Source organism: Silurus aristotelis, assembly GCF_946808225.1.
Source record: "Silurus aristotelis genome assembly, chromosome: 20".
NCBI lineage: Eukaryota > Metazoa > Chordata > Actinopteri > Siluriformes > Siluridae > Silurus > Silurus aristotelis.
Genome location: NC_139593.1, coordinates 22,430,815 through 22,448,478, shown reverse-complemented (window position 1 = coordinate 22,448,478; position 17,664 = coordinate 22,430,815). Strand labels below are relative to the sequence as shown.

General features: G+C 42.0%; 2 protein-coding genes and 1 long non-coding RNA gene across 4 annotated transcripts in view; 2 read left to right on the top strand and 1 right to left on the bottom strand.

The window, feature by feature from the left end:
* Positions 1 to 1,013: 1,013 nt before the first annotated feature.
* Positions 1,014 to 8,376, bottom strand: fga (fibrinogen alpha chain). The gene is made up of 6 exons (XM_083521878.1): positions 7,849 to 8,376; positions 7,572 to 7,691; positions 7,256 to 7,439; positions 6,282 to 6,427; positions 2,128 to 3,052; positions 1,014 to 1,847 (listed from the first exon to the last, which is right to left on the bottom strand). The coding sequence occupies exons 1-6, from the start codon at positions 7,900 to 7,902 to the stop codon at positions 1,150 to 1,152; spliced, it is 2,127 nt and encodes a 708-aa protein (XP_083378004.1). The 5' UTR covers positions 7,903 to 8,376; the 3' UTR covers positions 1,014 to 1,149.
* On the top strand, positions 5,196 to 6,275 carry LOC310715458. The gene is made up of 3 exons (XR_014530334.1): positions 5,196 to 5,276; positions 5,449 to 5,561; positions 6,039 to 6,275. It is a non-coding gene; the product is annotated as an uncharacterized lncRNA (long non-coding RNA).
* A 1,104-nt stretch (positions 8,377 to 9,480) lies between the features above and the next one.
* Positions 9,481 to 17,664, top strand: part of LOC310715446 (uncharacterized protein) — a 38,070-nt gene continuing 29,886 nt past the window's right edge. For both annotated transcript variants that reach the window (XM_083521880.1, XM_083521879.1), the window contains exon 1: positions 9,481 to 9,772. In XM_083521880.1, coding sequence (XP_083378006.1) covers positions 9,586 to 9,772 — 187 coding nt within the window. In that variant the 5' untranslated portion in view covers positions 9,481 to 9,585. The remainder of the gene's footprint in view (positions 9,773 to 17,664) is intronic.

Here is a 17,664-nt window from a genome sequence, read left to right as displayed (position 1 = left end):
TTATTATTATTATATTATTATAATTATTATATTATTATAATTATTATATTATATTATATTATATAATATTATTATTATTGTTATTATTATTATTATTATTGTTATTATTATTATTATTATTATTATTATTATTATTATTATTATTATTATATTATTATAATTATTATATTATATTATATTATATTATTATTATTGTTATTATTATTATTATTATTGTTATTATTATTATTATTATTATTATTATTATTATTATTATTATTATTATTATTATTATTATTATTATTACCCAGCTTTATAAATGAGTTTAGAAATTAATTTCACCTTCACTCTATGATCTCTATTATCCCTATGTTCTCCTTGTTCTCCCTGATGTTCTTACATGTTCTCTATCTTCTCCATGATCTCCCTGTTCTAAATGTTCTAAATGTTCTCCCCGTAACTCTATGTTCTCCATGTTCTCCTTGTTCTAAACTCCTGAGAGTGAACTCTGCAGGACCATCAGGGGTTAAACTCACCTCGTCCTTGTCACTGCACAGCCGGTGTGTGTTCACTCCACACTGTAGTCTCGAGTGTGTGTATGGAGTGTGTCGTTTTTGAAATCCAACTGATTCACACACTGAAACACACACAACACAAACTTTCATGTAAAAAACTGAAGGATTCTGTGTGGAGTTTATTGATGGTCTTAGAAATATACATTTTCTGTCAGATTTTTTGCTTGAAATGTAAATGTATATGTATATATATATATATATATATATTAGTGATTTGGATTTAATATATATATATATATATTTGACCTTCATTTTTATTTCCAGTATCAGTGTAGAAGAATCTCCTCAGTGAACGATTTGATTATGGTATTATTGAGCATCTTTCAGACAGTAATAATAATAATAATAATAATAGTAATAATAATAATAATAATAATAATAATAATAAATGATAATAATAATAATGATAATGAACAGTGTTTCTCGTGTGATGTGTATAAATAAAGAAAAGACAGGAAATGAAGTGAACACATGAGTTTTATTGGAAGAATCATTGAATGGTTCAGCATTTGACTCCTGAGTGCTGAATGTTAATCTACTGATTTACTCTCATTATTTCCATCTCTCCTGAAGCTCTTTGTGTTTGTGTGACGGTTCAGACAGGGCTGATCTTCATCCTGACCGATTGAAGGGAATAATCTGCAGCTTTAAATGGCAGCCACACCACTCCATTTTCCACTTCGTATGGACTTTGGCCTGCAGGATCGTATTTCCCTCCCGTGTAATAAACCCCATTCAGGTTAGCAGACTGGCAGTTATTATACCACCATCCACCTCCATACATCTCAGCACAGTTCTTCTCCCACTTGTCATTATCTCTATCAAACGTGCTGAACTTCATTCCAGCATGTGAAAGGAAGGAACCCATGTGAGCTACCCCCTGCACCAGAGCATCTCCTGCATCCCCTGTGTAAGACGATAGACTAAGCTGGAATCCCTCCTTCTCTGAGGCCACCTGGACATTATACTCTGCGTACACCTCGTTACCTGCCCAGTCTTCCAGCTCCACCCTCAGAACACTTTTTTTCTGAGTGAGGAGATGTAAGACGTTGTTCCCGATCCAAAACTCGCCCTTTCCGTCCTTGTCTATTTTCCCAAACCCAACTCGATACTCATTCCAGGTGCGGTTGAAGTTAACAGATCCGTCCTCCCTCTGCTGGATCAAAATCCAGCCCCCCAAACCTGTAGCCTGGTCACAGTAAACCTCCACTACCTCCTCGGACCCGGCCGGCTTTACTCTGAACAATCCGCTCTGACCGCCCCGGCTGTGCTTCTGCTGGATATCAACACAATCTGAAAGGAGAGATCTGCTGATTAGGGCAAACGCTGCAACTGCTTACATTCCCTCAGTAATTATTAGGAGAACCTGATGCTTTCATTACCACAATACACAACTTTTAGGATTGTTTAAAACACAGAGATTACGACGTTATTCCAGTTACATATCCAACATCAGGAGATATTTCAGTTAATGGAACACAAATTCCGTTACAGGTTAATAAGATCTGATTTTTAATGCTATAAAATGGTTCACTTTTGGGGTTAGAGGTGAGTTAAGGTCACTCGAGTGTACCTCCGCCGATAAAATCTGCTTTGCGTTCGTCACGGGATTTCAGGCTGCGAGCGTGTAGATCAGGAACATCATCTTCGATGTCTCCTCCAAAGAACGCGCCAAGGTCTTCACCTCCATCAAAAGGTGAGGAAGTAGCTGTGATGGACTTTGTGTCTAAGTGAAAACCTTTGGTTCCACCAGAAGTGATGGATTTTGAGGAGGAGGAAGAGGAGGAGGTAAAGGATGTGGAGAACTTACGATCCTGTCCAGTAGAACCCAGTGCCTTAAAGAAGTCTCCTTCAAACCCACCGAGTTCTCCATCCCCATGGTTGAGGTTGGTGATGGATTTTGAATGTCCACCAGTTACTTTGACTGTGAAGCCATCAGCAGTGAGTTCTTTGCCATCTTTAGATGCACTCAGCAGATCTTTTTGAGAAAGGCCGAGTTTCCCGATAGTGTCACACCCTGGCCCACTGCTCACCGTCTCATACTTTTCCTGAACTCCATCCTTGGTGTTTATTGTGACTTTGCGCACCGTCTGGGTGCAGCTGAGGGTTTGGCTGCTGGTGCGTGTGTTGGAGATGATGGGTGCAGATTGGCTCGTACCTGTGCTGACCTTGCTGACGGTGGCAGCCGTTTCTGCCGTGGAGCCCTCGGCCTCCAGAGAGAGCTGCATTTGGTCCACGTCAGTAAAGAAGGTCTTCCTCTGTGCAGCTCTTTCTGTTTCAGTGGTTGAAGACTTGTAGATGGATGGTACTTCTACATCCTTTAGCACTCTGCTCTTCAGTACCTTTAGAGAACTGACAGTCTCAACACTCTGTACTTGCAAGGTATCTAAGCGGTCAAGCTGCTTTTCCAGAGCTTCAAATCCCTCCTTTTCCACAGAGAAGTCCACGTAGCTGGCACAGGAACCTTTACAGCTGCGCAGCTTCATGTCAATGTCAACCTGAACCAAGAGTTAAGAGAAAGAGAATGTGTTAGAGAACACCATCATCAGATCACACACAGATCATCAGATCACACACAGATCATCAGATCACAGATCATCAGATCACACACAGATCATCAGATCACACACAGATCATCAAATCACACGCAGATCACACACAGATCATCAGATCACACACAGATCATCAGACCACACACAGATCATCAGACCACACACAGATCATCAGATCACACACAGATCATCAGACCATACACAGATCATCACATCACACACAGATCATCAGATCACACACAGATCATCAGACCACACAAATATCACACACAGATAACACACAGATCATCAGATCAAACACAGACCAGTAGGGGTAGTAGAGTTCATAGGGTTAGTAGGGGTAGTAGAGTCAGTAGGGGTAGTAGAGTCAGTAGGGGTAGTAGGGTTAGTAGGAGTAGTAGAGTCAGGGGGGTTAGTAGGGATAGTAGAGTCAGTAGGATTAGTAGGATAAGTAGGAGTAGTAGTGGTAGTAGGGGTAGTAGAGGCACTAGGGGTAGTAGGATTAGTAGGGGTAGTAGGAGTAGTAGAGTCAGTAGGGTTAGTAAGATTAGTAGGGTTAGTAGGGGTACTAGAGTCATTAGGGGTAGTAGAGATCATAGGGTTAGTAGAGGTAGTAGGGGCAGTAGGGGTAGTAGAGTCAGTAGGGTTAGTAAGATTAGTAGGGGTAGTAGAGTCATTAGGTGAAGTAGAAACCATAGGGTTAGTGCGGGTAGTACAGTCAGCAGAGTTAGTAGGATTAGTAGGGGTAGTAGAGTCAGTAGGGGTATTAGAGTCATCAGGGTTAGTGGGATTAGTATGGGTAGTAGAGTCAGTAGGGGTAGTAAAGTCAGTAGGGTAAGTAGGATTAGTAGGGATAGTAGAGTCAGTAGGGTTAGCAAGATTAGTAGGGGTAGTAGGGGTAGTAGAGTCATTAGGGGTAGTAGAGATCATAAGGTTAATAGGGGTAGTACAGTCAGTAGTGTTTGTAGGATTAGTAGGGGTAGTAGAGTCAGTAGGGGTAGTAGAGTTAGTAGGGTTAGTAGGATTAGTAGGGGTAGTAAGATTAATAGGGGTAGTAAAGGCAGTAGGGGTCGTAGGATTAGTAGGGGTAGTAGAGTCAGTAGGGTTATTAAGATTTGTAGGGGTAGTAAGGGTAGTAGAGATCATAGGGTTAGTAGGGGTAATAGAGTCAGTAGGGGTAGAAGAGTCAGAAGAATTAGTAGGGGTAGGAGAGTCAGTAGAGTTAGTAAGATGAGTAGGGGTAGTAGAGTCAGTAGAGTTAGTAGGATTAATAGGGGTAGTATTAGTAGTAGAGTCAGTAGGGGTAGTAAAGTCAGCAGGGGTAGTATGATTAGTAGGGGTAGTAGAGTCAGTAGGGGTAGTAGGATTGGTAGAGTCAGTAGAGTCAGCAGGGGTAGTAGAATAAGTAGGGGTAGTAGAGTCAGTAGGGGTAGTAGAGTCGGTAGGATCAGCAGGGGTAGTAGGATTAGAAGAGGTAGTAGAGTCAGTGGGGGTAGTATGATTAGTAGGGGTAGTAGGATTAGTTGGGTAGTAGAGTCAGTAGGGGTAGTAGGATTAGTAGAGTCAGTAGAGTCAGCAGGGGTAGTAGGATTAGTAGGGGTAGTAGAGTCAGTAGCGGTAGTAGAGTCAGTAGGGGTAGTAGAGTCAGTAGCGGTAGTAGAGTCAGTAGGGGTAGTAGAGTCGGTAGAGTCAGCAGGGGTAGTAGGATTAGTAGGTGTAGTAGAGTCAGTAAAGGTAGTAGAGTCAGTAGAGTCAGCAGGGGTAGTAAGATTAGTAGGGGTAGTAGAGTAAGTAGGGGGTAGTAGGATTAGTAGGGGTAGTAGGGGTTGTAGAGTCATTAGGGGTAGTAGAGTCAGTAGGGGTAGTAGGATTAGACGGGGTAGTAGAGTCATTAGGGGTAGTAGAGTCAGTAGGGGTAGTAGGATTAGTAGGGGTAGTAGAGTTATTAGGGGTAGTAGAGTCAGTAAGGGTAGTAGGATTAGTAGGGGTAGTAGAGTCAGTAGGGGTAGTAGGATTAATAGGGGTAGTAGAGTCAGTAGGGGTAATAGAGTCAGTAGGGGTAGCAGGATTAGTAGGGGTAGTAGAGTCAGTAGGGGTAGTAGAGTCAGAAGGGGTAGTAGGATTTGTAGGGGTAGTAGAGTCATTAGGGGTAGTAGAGTCAGTAGGGGTAGTAGGATTAGTAGGGGTAGTAGAGTCAGTAGGGGTAGTAGGATTAGTAGGGGTAGTAGAGTCAGTAGGGGTAGTAGGATCAGTAGGGGTACTATAGTCAGTAGGGGTAGTAGGATTAGTAGGGGTAGTAGGATTAGTAGGGGTAGTAGGATTAGTAGGGGTAGTAGAGTCAGTAGGGGTAGTAGGATTAGACGGGGTAGTAGAGTCATTAGGGGTAGTAGAGTCAGTAAGGGTAGTAGAATTAGTAGGGGTAGTAGAGTCAGTAGGGGTAGTAGGATTAGTAGGGGTAGTAGAGTCAGTAGGGGTAGTAGGATCAGTAGGGGTAGTAGAGTCAGTAGAGTCAGTAGGGGTAGTAGAGTCAGTAGGGGTAGTAGGATCAGTAGGGGTAGTAGAGTCAGTAGAGTCAGTAGGGGTAGTAGGATCAGTAGGGGTAGTAGAGTCAGTAGGGGTAGTAGGATCAGTAGCGGTAGTAGAGTCAGTAGAGTCAGTAGGGGTAGTAGGATCAGTAGGGGTAGTAGAGTCAGTAGGGGTAGTAGGATCAGTAGGGGTAGTAGAGTCAGTAGAGTCAGTAGGGGTAGTAGGATCAGTAGGGGTAGTAGAGTCAGTAGGGGTAGTAGGATCAGTAGGGGTAGTAGAGTCAGTAGAGTCAGTAGGGGTAGTAGGATCAGTAGGGGTAGTAGAGTCAGTAGGGGTAGTAGGATCAGTAGGGGTAGTAGAGTCAGTAGAGTCAGTAGGGGTAGTAGGATCAGTAGGGGTAGTAGAGTCAGTAGGGGTAGTAGGATCAGTAGGGGTAGTAGAGTCAGTAGGGGTAGTAGGATCAGTAGGGGTAGTAGAGTCAGTAGAGTCAGCAGGTTGGTCAGCAGGTTTGCTCGGTTTATCGCAGCACACTGGATATTTTAATGAGCTCAGTAATAAACGCAGAATTTTCCACTCCAGACTCATGAAAATAATAAACAGAATGTTATTTTATATTCAGACTCTTTATATTATAAATGTTTTATTTTACCTCCAGACGCTGAACATCGAGGAACTGTTTTTTAATTTGAGCTTTCACAGACTCCAGCACTCGGAGCTGACGGTCGATCTTAATCTTCAACTCCACAATCCTCTGCCTGAGCTGTTCAGCCAGAGAGGTGTATCTGTTATCATTACCTGTAACACACAACCAACACCACAATCAACACCATCAACACCACCAACACCATTAACACCACCAACACCGTTAACACCACCAACACCATTAACACCACCAACACCATTAACACCACCATCAACACCTCCAACACCACCTTCAACACCACCTTCAACACCATCAACATCATCAATACCACCAACACCATCAACATCAACACCTCCAACACAATCAACACCTCCAACACCTACAACACCATCAACACCACCAACACCATTAACACCACCATCAACACCTCCAACACCACCTTTAACACCTGCAACACCATCAATATCACCAACACCATCAACATCAACACCTCCAACACCATTAACAGCCCCAAAACCTGCAACACTATCAACACCACCCAACACCATTAACACCACCATCAACACCTCAAACACCTTTAAAACCTCCAACACCACCATCAACACCTCCAACACCATCAACACCTCCAACACCATCAAAACCTCCAACACCATCAACACCACCATCAACACCTCCAACACCACCATCAACACTTCCAACACCATCAACACCTCCAACACCTCCAACACCATCAACACCTCCAACACCCCCAACACCTACAACACCATCAACACCACCATCAACACCTACAACACCACCATCAACACCTACAACACCATCAACACCTCCAACACCAACCAAAATTCTGCTTCATTTGTCTCCAAATGCACAACAGTCTTTAATTATTGAAGAGAAATGAATTGTATTTGAAGGACTGTTAAATACGCTGATGTTACTGATGGAAGTTGGTGTAAATGAGTTCCTGGTGGATTGTAACACACCTGCGTTGGAAACGAGTCTCTCTCTCAGGTAGTTGTAGGTATTTTTGGACTCCTGATCTGTTGAACGATGCAGTTTTTTTCCCTCATCAAGGAGTTTGCGGATTTTCTCAATCTTTCCAAGGATCTCGTGGTCAGTTTGATCCAGAAGGCCTTGAATTCGGCAGCCAGAAGGACATTTTCTTCCCTGAGATTTTCATGAAAATAAAGCAAAATTCAGAATAGAAATTTCAAAGAACCAGACCTGGACATTAACGTTTTTCAAAACAGCCTGAAAGTAAAGTGTGCTGGAGAGTCAGGAGTCAGCAGGGGTTTATACCCATTCATCATCTGTGCAGATCGGCCAGTCCTTCTCCGTAGCACATTTATCTGCTTTGAAGCCAGGTTCTGCAGGACGAGGACCTCTCGGTTTCAGAAGATCTGACGTTTCATCCTCACACTGAAACCAGACCGAGTACCATCATCATCATCATGTTCTACATCATCATCATGTTCTACATCATCATCATCATCATGATCATGATTACTATCAGAAATGAAATCTGTCAGTAATCTGTATATTGAATAAATCGAATAATGCTGATGTTTTTACTCACCGAGGCAGAAAGTAAGAACACACACAGGACCAGGAAAGAGACGTGAAGCTTCATCTTCTACTTCTGTGCAGACGACTGACTCTCTCGCTCCGAACTCGTCCAATATATACACGAGCGAGTGATCGACATCCTGACTCACTGCTGACCTTCAACATCTCCACATCTACACCACCGGGTGGGTGGTCACACACACACACACACACACACATTCCAACCAATCACATTACACCATTCGTACACACACACACACACACACACACACACACACACACACACACACACACACACACACACATTCCAACCAATCACAATACACCACACACACACACACACACACATCACAAACAAATCCCCCCCACCCCCCCCACACACACACACATACACACACACACACACAAACAAACCAACCAATCACAAGACACACACATGGTCACACACCACTAACACAACACCCACACACACAGTGACACACCACAAACACAACGCCCACACACACACACACACACACACACACACACACACACACACACACACTGACAAACCCATGACTCAGGATCAGAGGAAATTCCCAAACCCAGTACACACACACTACAAAGGGGCAGAGAACCAGAAGACTCAGCCAAATCTCACACACACCATCAGAGGGTTAGGGGTCTTGCTCGGGGGCCCCAAGAGTGGCACGTTGTAAATATCAGGGCTTGAACCCCTGTCATTCTGATCAGTAACCCTGAGCATTAACCACTGAGCTTCTCATAGAGAGCTGCAAAACACTACATGTGCCTTGTGAACACACACACACACACACACACACACACACACACACACATATATATATACACACACACACACACACACACACACACACACACACATGCACACACACACACACACACACACACACACACACATATATATACACACACACACTCACACACATATACACACACTCACACACATGCACACACACACACACACACACACACACACACACACACACACACACACACATATGCATCCATACTTATACACATACACAAACACACACACACACACACACACACACACATATGCATCCATACTTATACACATACACAAACACACACACACACACACACACACACACACACACACACACACACACACACACAAGAGAGATTTAGAGGAGAGGTAAGATTGTTTATACTGTAGCGCCCTCTGGGGGAGATAGAGATGTAGATGGGTGGGGGACGAGATTATTATTATTATTATTATTATTAGTAGTAGTAGTAGTAGTAGTAGTAGTAGTAGTAGTAGTAGTCCTGGTGGTCTAGTGGTTAGGATGTGGGGTTCGATCCCCGGTCAGGGAAAAGAAACTTGCCAAATCAAACATGCAGATGATCCGCTGTGGCGCCCCCTGATGGGAGAAGCCGAAAAAAAGTTTTATTGTTATTATTTTTATTATTATTAGGGGAAAGCTGATGCATAAAACGAACTGGATGATAAATATTTTATGGAGATTGTAATATTAATAAATACAAAATTCTTTATAAAACATTATCACATTTTAAAGGTTTATAAATAAATCGTTATTAAGTATTTTGTCACCGTTTTGGTCAATGCGGAACTGAGTGACTGAGCGACCAGTTCCCACCCGGACGGTATATAGTGTAACACGGAGTCGGGAACGGTCAGGTAGAGGGTAAAAGGTTGTTTTGGGGGTTAATTTGAGATAAACCGGATTAATGAAAGTGTTGTAGGATGTATGTAAACATGAAGCTTCTGTTCCGGAGCCCCACAGTGTGTGTTTTCTCCCGCCTGTGTGTTAATCACCGCCCTGTGTGGAGAAGCTCTGAGCTCAACAGTGTGAGGAGAAAATACACTTCACAGCAGAAGTCAGTTAGAGTGGGTTGTGCTTCCGGTTTCTGGGGTGATACTGCTACTGCAGGTAACAGCTTCACCTTGACCTCCAGCTGCATCTATATCTCCACCTACATCTTCATCTATATTTCCACCTACATCTATATCTCCACCTACACCTTCATCTATATCTCCATCTCCACCTACATCTTCATCTATATTTCCACCTACATCTATATCTCCACCTACACCTTCATCTATATCTCCATCTCCACCTACACCTATATCTCCACCTACACCTTCATCTATATCTCCATCTCCACCTACATCTGTATCTCCACCTACATCTTCATCTATATCTCCACCTACATCTGTATCTCCACCTACACCTTCATCTATATCTCCATCTCCACCTACATCTTCATCTATATTTCCACCTACATCTATATCTCCACCTACACCTTCATCTATATCTCCATCTCCACCTACATCTTCATCTATATTTCCACCTACATCTATATCTCCACCTACACCTTCATCTATATCTCCATCTCCACCTACACCTATATCTCCACCTACACCTTCATCTATATCTCCATCTCCACCTACATCTGTATCTCCACCTACATCTTCATCTATATCTCCACCTACATCTGTATCTCCACCTACACCTTCATCTACAGTGAGGAAAATAAGTATTTGAACACGCTGCTATTTTGCAAGTTCTCCCACTTAGAAATCATGGAGGGGTCTGAAATTGTCATCGTAGGTGCATGTCCACTGTGAGAGACATAATCTAAAAAAAAAAAATCCAGAAATCACAATATATGATTTTTAAACTATTTATTTGTATGATACAGCTGCAAATAAGTATTTGAACACCTGTCTATCAGCTAGAATTCTGACCCTCAAAGACCTGTTAGTCTGCCTTTAAAATCTCCACCTCCACTACATTTATTATCCTAAATTAGATGCACCTGTTTGAGGTCGTTAGCTGCATAAAGACACCTGTCCACCCCGTACAATCAGTAAGAATCCAACTGCTAACATGGCCAAGACCAAAGAGCTGTCCAAAGACACTAGAGACAAAATTGTACACCTCCACAAGGCTGGAAAGGGCTACGGGGAAATTGCCAAGCAGCTTGGTGAAAAAAGGTCCACTGTTGGAGCAATCATTAGAAAATGGAAGAAGCTAAACATGACTGTCAATCTCCCTCGGACTGGGGCTACATGCAAGATCTCACCTCGTGGGGTCTCAATGATCCTAAGGAAGGTGAGAAATCAGCCCAGAACTACACGTGAGGAGCTGGTCAATGACCTGAAAAGAGCTGGGACCACCGTTTCCAAGGTTACTGTTGGTGATACACTAAGACGTCATGGTTTGAAATCATGCATGGCACGGAAGGTTCCCCTGCTTAAACCAGCACATGTCCAGGCACGTCTTAAGTTTGCCAATGACCATTTGGATGTTCCAGAGGAGTCATGGGAGAAAGTCATGTGGTCAGATGAGACCAAAATAGAACTTTTGGGTCATAATTTCACTAAACGTGTTTGGAGGAAGAAGAATGATGAGTACCATCCCAAGAACACCATCCCTACTGTGAAGCATGGGGGTGGTAGCATCATGCTTTGGGGGTGTTTTTCTGCACATGGGACAGGGCGACTGCACTGTATTAAGGAGAGGATGACCGGGGCCATGTATTGCGAGATTTTGGGGAACAACCTCCTTCCCTCAGTTAGAGCATTGAAGATGGGTCGAGGCTGGGTCTTCCAACATGACAATGACCCGAAGCACACAGCCAGGATAACCAAGGAGTGGCTCTGTAAGAAGCATATCAAGGTTCTGGCGTGGCCTAGCCAGTCTCCAGACCTAAACCCAATAGAGAATCTTTGGAGGGAGCTCAAACTCCGTGTTTCTCAGCGACAGGCCAGAAACCTGACTGATCTAGAGAAGATCTGTGTGGAGGAGTGGGCCAAAATCCCTCCTGCAGTGTGTGCAAACCTGGTGAAAAACTACAGGAAACGTTTGACCTCTGTAATTGCAAACAAACAAATATTAACATTGACTTTCTCAGGTGTTCAAATACTTATTTGCAGCTGCATCATACAAATAAATAGTTTAAAAATCATACATTGTAATTTCTGGATTTTTTTTTTTTATTATGTCTCTCACAGTGGACATGCACCTACAATGACAATTTCAGACCCCTCCATGATTTCTAAGTGGGAGAACTTGCAAAATAGCAGCGTGTTCAAATACTTATTTTCCTCACTGTATATCTCCATCTCCACCTACACCTATATCTCCACCTACACCTATATCTCCACCTGCACCTTCATCTATATCTCCATCTCCACCTACATCTATCTCCACCTACATATCTATCTCCACCTACATCTATATCTCCATCTATATCTCCACCTACACCTTCATCTATATCTCCATCTCCACCTACATCTGTATCTCCACCTACATCTTCATCTATATCTCCACCTACATCTATATCTTCACCTACATCTATATCTCCACCTACACCTTCATCTATATCTCCATCTCCACCTACACCTATATCTCCACCTGCACCTTCATCTATATCTCCATCTTCACCTACATCTATCTCCACCTACATCTATATCTCCACCTACACCTTAATCTATATCTCCACCTTCATCTATATCTCCACCTACATCTATATCTCCACCTACACCTTCATCTATATCTCCACCTTCATCTATATCTCCACCTACATCTATATCTCCACCTACATTTATATCTCCACCTACATCTATATCTCCACCTACACCGTCATCTATATCTCCACCTATACCGTCATCTATATCTCCACCTATACCGTCATCTATATATCCATCTACACCTTCATCTATATCTCCACCTACACCTTCATCTATATCTCCACCTACACCTTCATCTATATCTCCATCTCCACCTACATATATATCTCCATCTACACCTTCATCTATATCTCCATCTACACCTTCATCTATATTTCCATCTCCACCTACATCTATATCTCCATCTCCACCTACATCTATATCTTCATCTATATCTCCACCTACATCTATATCTCCACCTACACCTTCATCTATATCTCCATCTCCACCTACATTTATATCTCCACCTACACCTTCATCTATATCTCCACCTACATCTATATCTCCATCTACACCTTCATCTATATCTCCATCTCCACCTACATCTATATCTCCATCTCCACCGACATATATATCTCCACCTACACCTTCATCTATATCTCCACCTACACCTTCATCTATATCTCCGTCTACATCTCCATCTACACCTTAATCTATATCTCCATCTCCACCTACATCTATATCTCCATCTCCACCTACATATATATATATATATATCCACCTACCTTTTCATCTATATCTCCATCTACACCTTCATCTATATCTCCAACTTCACCTACATCTATATCTCCATCTCCACCTACATCTATATCTCCATCTCCACCTACATCTATATCTCCATCTCCACCTACATATATATCTCCATCTCCACCTTCATCTATATCTCCACCTACACCTTCAGCTATATCTCCATCTACACCTTAATCTATATCGCCATCTCCACCTACATCCATATCTCCACCTACATATATATCTTCACCTACACCTTCATCTATATCTCCACCTACACCTTCATCTATATCTCTATCTCCACCTACATATATATATCTCCACCTACACCTACATCTTTATCTCCATCTCCACCTACATATATATCTCCACCTACACCTTCATCTATATCTCCATCTCCACCTTCATCTATATCTCCATCTCCACCTTCATCTATCTCTCCATTTCCACCTACATATATATCTCCACCTACACATTTCATCTATATCTCCATTTCCACCTTCATCCTCCATCTACACCTTCATCTATATCTCTATCTATATCTCCATCTCCACCTTCAGCTATATCTATATCTTTACCTACACCTACATCTATATCTCCATCTACACCTTCATCAATATCTCCACCTACACCCTTATCTATATCTTCATCTACACCTTCATCTATATCTCCACCTACATTTATATCTCCATCTACACCTACATCTATATCTCCATCTACACCTTCATCAATATCTCCACCTACACCCTTATCTATATCTTCATCTACACCTTCATCTATATCTCCACCTACATTTATATCTCCATCTACACCTACATCTATATCTCCATCTTCACCTACATCTATATCTCCATCTTCACCTACATCTACAGTGAGTAAAATAAGTATTTGAACACGCTGCTATTTTGCAAGTTCTCCCACTTAGAAATCATGGAGGGTCTGAAATTGTCATCATAGGTGCATGTCCACTGTGAGAGACATAATCTAAAAAAAAAAATCCAGAAATCACAATGTATGATTTTTTTTAACTATTTATTTGTATGATGCAGCTGCAAATAAGTATTTGAACACCTGAGAAAGTCAATGTTAATATTTGTTTGTTTGCAATTACAGAGGTCAAATGTTTCCTGTAGTTTTTCACCAGGTTTGCACACACTGCAGGAGGGATTTTGGCCCACTCCTCCACACAGATCTTCTCTAGATCAGTCAGGTTTCTGGCCTGTCGCTGAGAAACACGGAGTTTGAGCTCCCTCCAAAGATTCTCTATTGGGTTTAGGTCTGGAGACTGGCTAGGCCACGCCAGAACCTTGATATGCTTCTTACAGAGCCACTCCTTGGTTATCCTGGCTGTGTGCTTCGGGTCATTGTCATGTTGGAAGACCCAGCCTCGACCCATCTTCAATGCTCTAACTGAGGGAAGGAGGTTGTTCCCCAAAATCTCGCAATACATGGCCCCGGTCATCCTCTTCTTAATACAGTGCAGTCGCCCTGTCCCATGTGCAGAAAAACACCCCCAAAGCATGATGCTACCACCCCCATGCTTCACAGTAGGGATGGTGTTCTTGGGATGGTACTCATCATTCTTCTTCCTCCAAACACGTTTAGTGGAATTATGACCCAAAAGTTCTATTTTGGTCTCATCTGACCACATGACTTTCTCCCATGACTCCTCTGGATCATCCAAATGGTCATTGGCAAACTTAAGACGTGCCTGGACATGTGCTGGTTTAAGCAGGGGAACCTTCCGTGCCATGCATGATTTCAAACCATGACGTCTTAGTGTATTACCAACAGTAACCTTGGAAACGGTGGTCCCAGCTCTTTTCAGGTCATTGACCAGCTCCTCCCGTGTAGTTCTGGGATGATTTCTCACCTTCCTTAGGATCATTGAGACCCCACGAGGTGAGATCTTGCATGTAGCCCCAGTCCGAGGGAGATTGACAGTCATGTTTAGCTTCTTCCATTTTCTAATGATTGCTCCAACAGTGGACCTTTTTTCACCAAGCTGCTTGGCAATTTCCCCGTAGCCCTTTCCAGCCTTGTGGAGGTGTACAATTTTGTCTCTAGTGTCTTTGGACAGCTCTTTGGTCTTGGCCATGTTAGTAGTTGGATTCTTACTGATTGTATGGGGTGGACAGGTGTCTTTATGCAGCTAACGACCTCAAACAGGTGCATCTAATTTAGGATAATAAATGTAGTGGAGGTGGAGATTTTAAAGGCAGACTAACAGGTCTTTGAGGGTCAGAATTCTAGCTGATAGACAGGTGTTCAAATACTTATTTGCAGCTGTATCATACAAATAAATAGTTTAAAAATCATATATTGTGATTTCTGGATCTTTTTTTTAGATTATGTCTCTCACAGTGGACATGCACCTACGATGACAATTTCAGACCCCTCCATGATTTCTAAGTGGGAGAACTTGCAAAATAGCAGCGTGTTCAAATACTTATTTTCCTCACTGTATATCTCCACCTTCATCTATATCCCCACCTACATCTATATCTCCCCTAACACCTACATCTATATCTTCACTTACATCTATATCTCCACCTACATCTTTATCTTCATCTACACCTACATCTATATCTCCATCTACACCTACATCTATATCTACACCTTCATATATATCTCCATCTTCACCTACATCTATATCTCCACCTACATCTATATCCCCACCTTCATATATATCTTCATCTCCACCTTCATCTATATCTCCATCTACACTTTCATCTATATCTCCATCTCCACCTACATCTATATCTCCACCTACACCTTCATCTATATCCCCATCTCCACCTTCATCTATATCTCCATTTCCACCTTCATCTATATCCCCACCTACATCTATATCTCCCCTTACACCTACATCTATATCTTCACTTACATCTATATCTCCACCTACATCTTTATCTTCATCTACACCTACATCTATATCTCCATCTACACCTACATCTATATCTACACCTTCATATATATCTCCATCTTCACCTACATCTATATCTCCACCTACATCTATATCCCCACCTTCATATATATCTCCATCTCCACCTTCATCTATATCTCCATCTACACTTTCATCTATATCTCCATCTACACCTACATCTATATCTCCACCTACACCTTCATCTATATCTCCATCTCCACCTTCATCTATATCTCCATTTCCACCTACATATATATCTCCAACTTCATCTATATCCCCACCTACATCTATATCTGCATCTACACCTTCATCCTCCATCTACACCTTCATCTATATCGCTATCTATATCTTCACCTACATCTATATCTCCATCTACACCTTCATCAGTATCTCCACCTAAATCTATATCTCCATCTACACCTTCATCTATATCTCCACCTAATCTATATCTCTATCTACACCTTCATCTATATCTCCACCTACATCTATATCTCCATCTACACCTACATATACATCTCCATCTTCACCTACATCTATATCTCCACCTTCATCTATATCCCCACCTACATCTATATCTCCCCTTACACCTACATCTATATCTCCATCTACACTACATTTATATCTTCACTTACATCTATCTCCACCTACATCTTTATCTCCATCTACACCTACATCTATATCTACACCTTCATATATATCTCCATCTCCACCTACATCTATATCTCCATCTCCATCTATATCCCCACCTTCATATATATCTCCATCTCCACATACATCTATATCTACATCTATATCTCCACCTACACTTTCATCTATATCTCCATCTACACCTACATCTATATCTCCACCTACACCTTCATCTATATCTCCACCTACATCTCCACCTACATCTATATCTCCATCTACACCTTCATCTATATCTCTATCTACACCTACATCTAATCTACACCTTCATATATATCTCCATCTCCACCTACATCTATATCTCCATCTCCATCTATATCCCCACCTTCATATATATCTCCATCTCCACATACATCTATATCTACATCTATATCTCCACCTACACTTTCATCTATATCTCTATCTACACCTACATCTATATCTCCACCTACACCTTCATCTATATCTCCACCTACATCTACATCTCCATCTCCACCTACATCTATATCTCCATCTACACCTTCATCTATATCTCCATCTCCACCTACATCTCCATCTCCACCTACATCTACATATTCACCTACATCTATATCTCCACCTACACCTTCATCTATATCTCAACCTCCACCTTCATCTATATCTCCACCTACACCTTCATCTATATCTCCATCTCCACCTACATATATATCCCCACCTACATCTATATCTCCATCTACACCTTGTTCCTCCATCTACACCTTAATCTATATCCCACCTACATCTATATCCCAACCTACATCTATATCTCCATCTACACTACATCTATATCTCCCCTGACACCTACATCTATATCTTCCCTTACACCTACATCTATATCTCCCCTTACACCTACATCTATATCTCCCCTTACACCTACATCTATATCTCCATCTACACCTACATCTATATCTCCACCTTCATCTATATCTCCATCTCCACCTACATATATATCTCCACCTACACCTTCATCT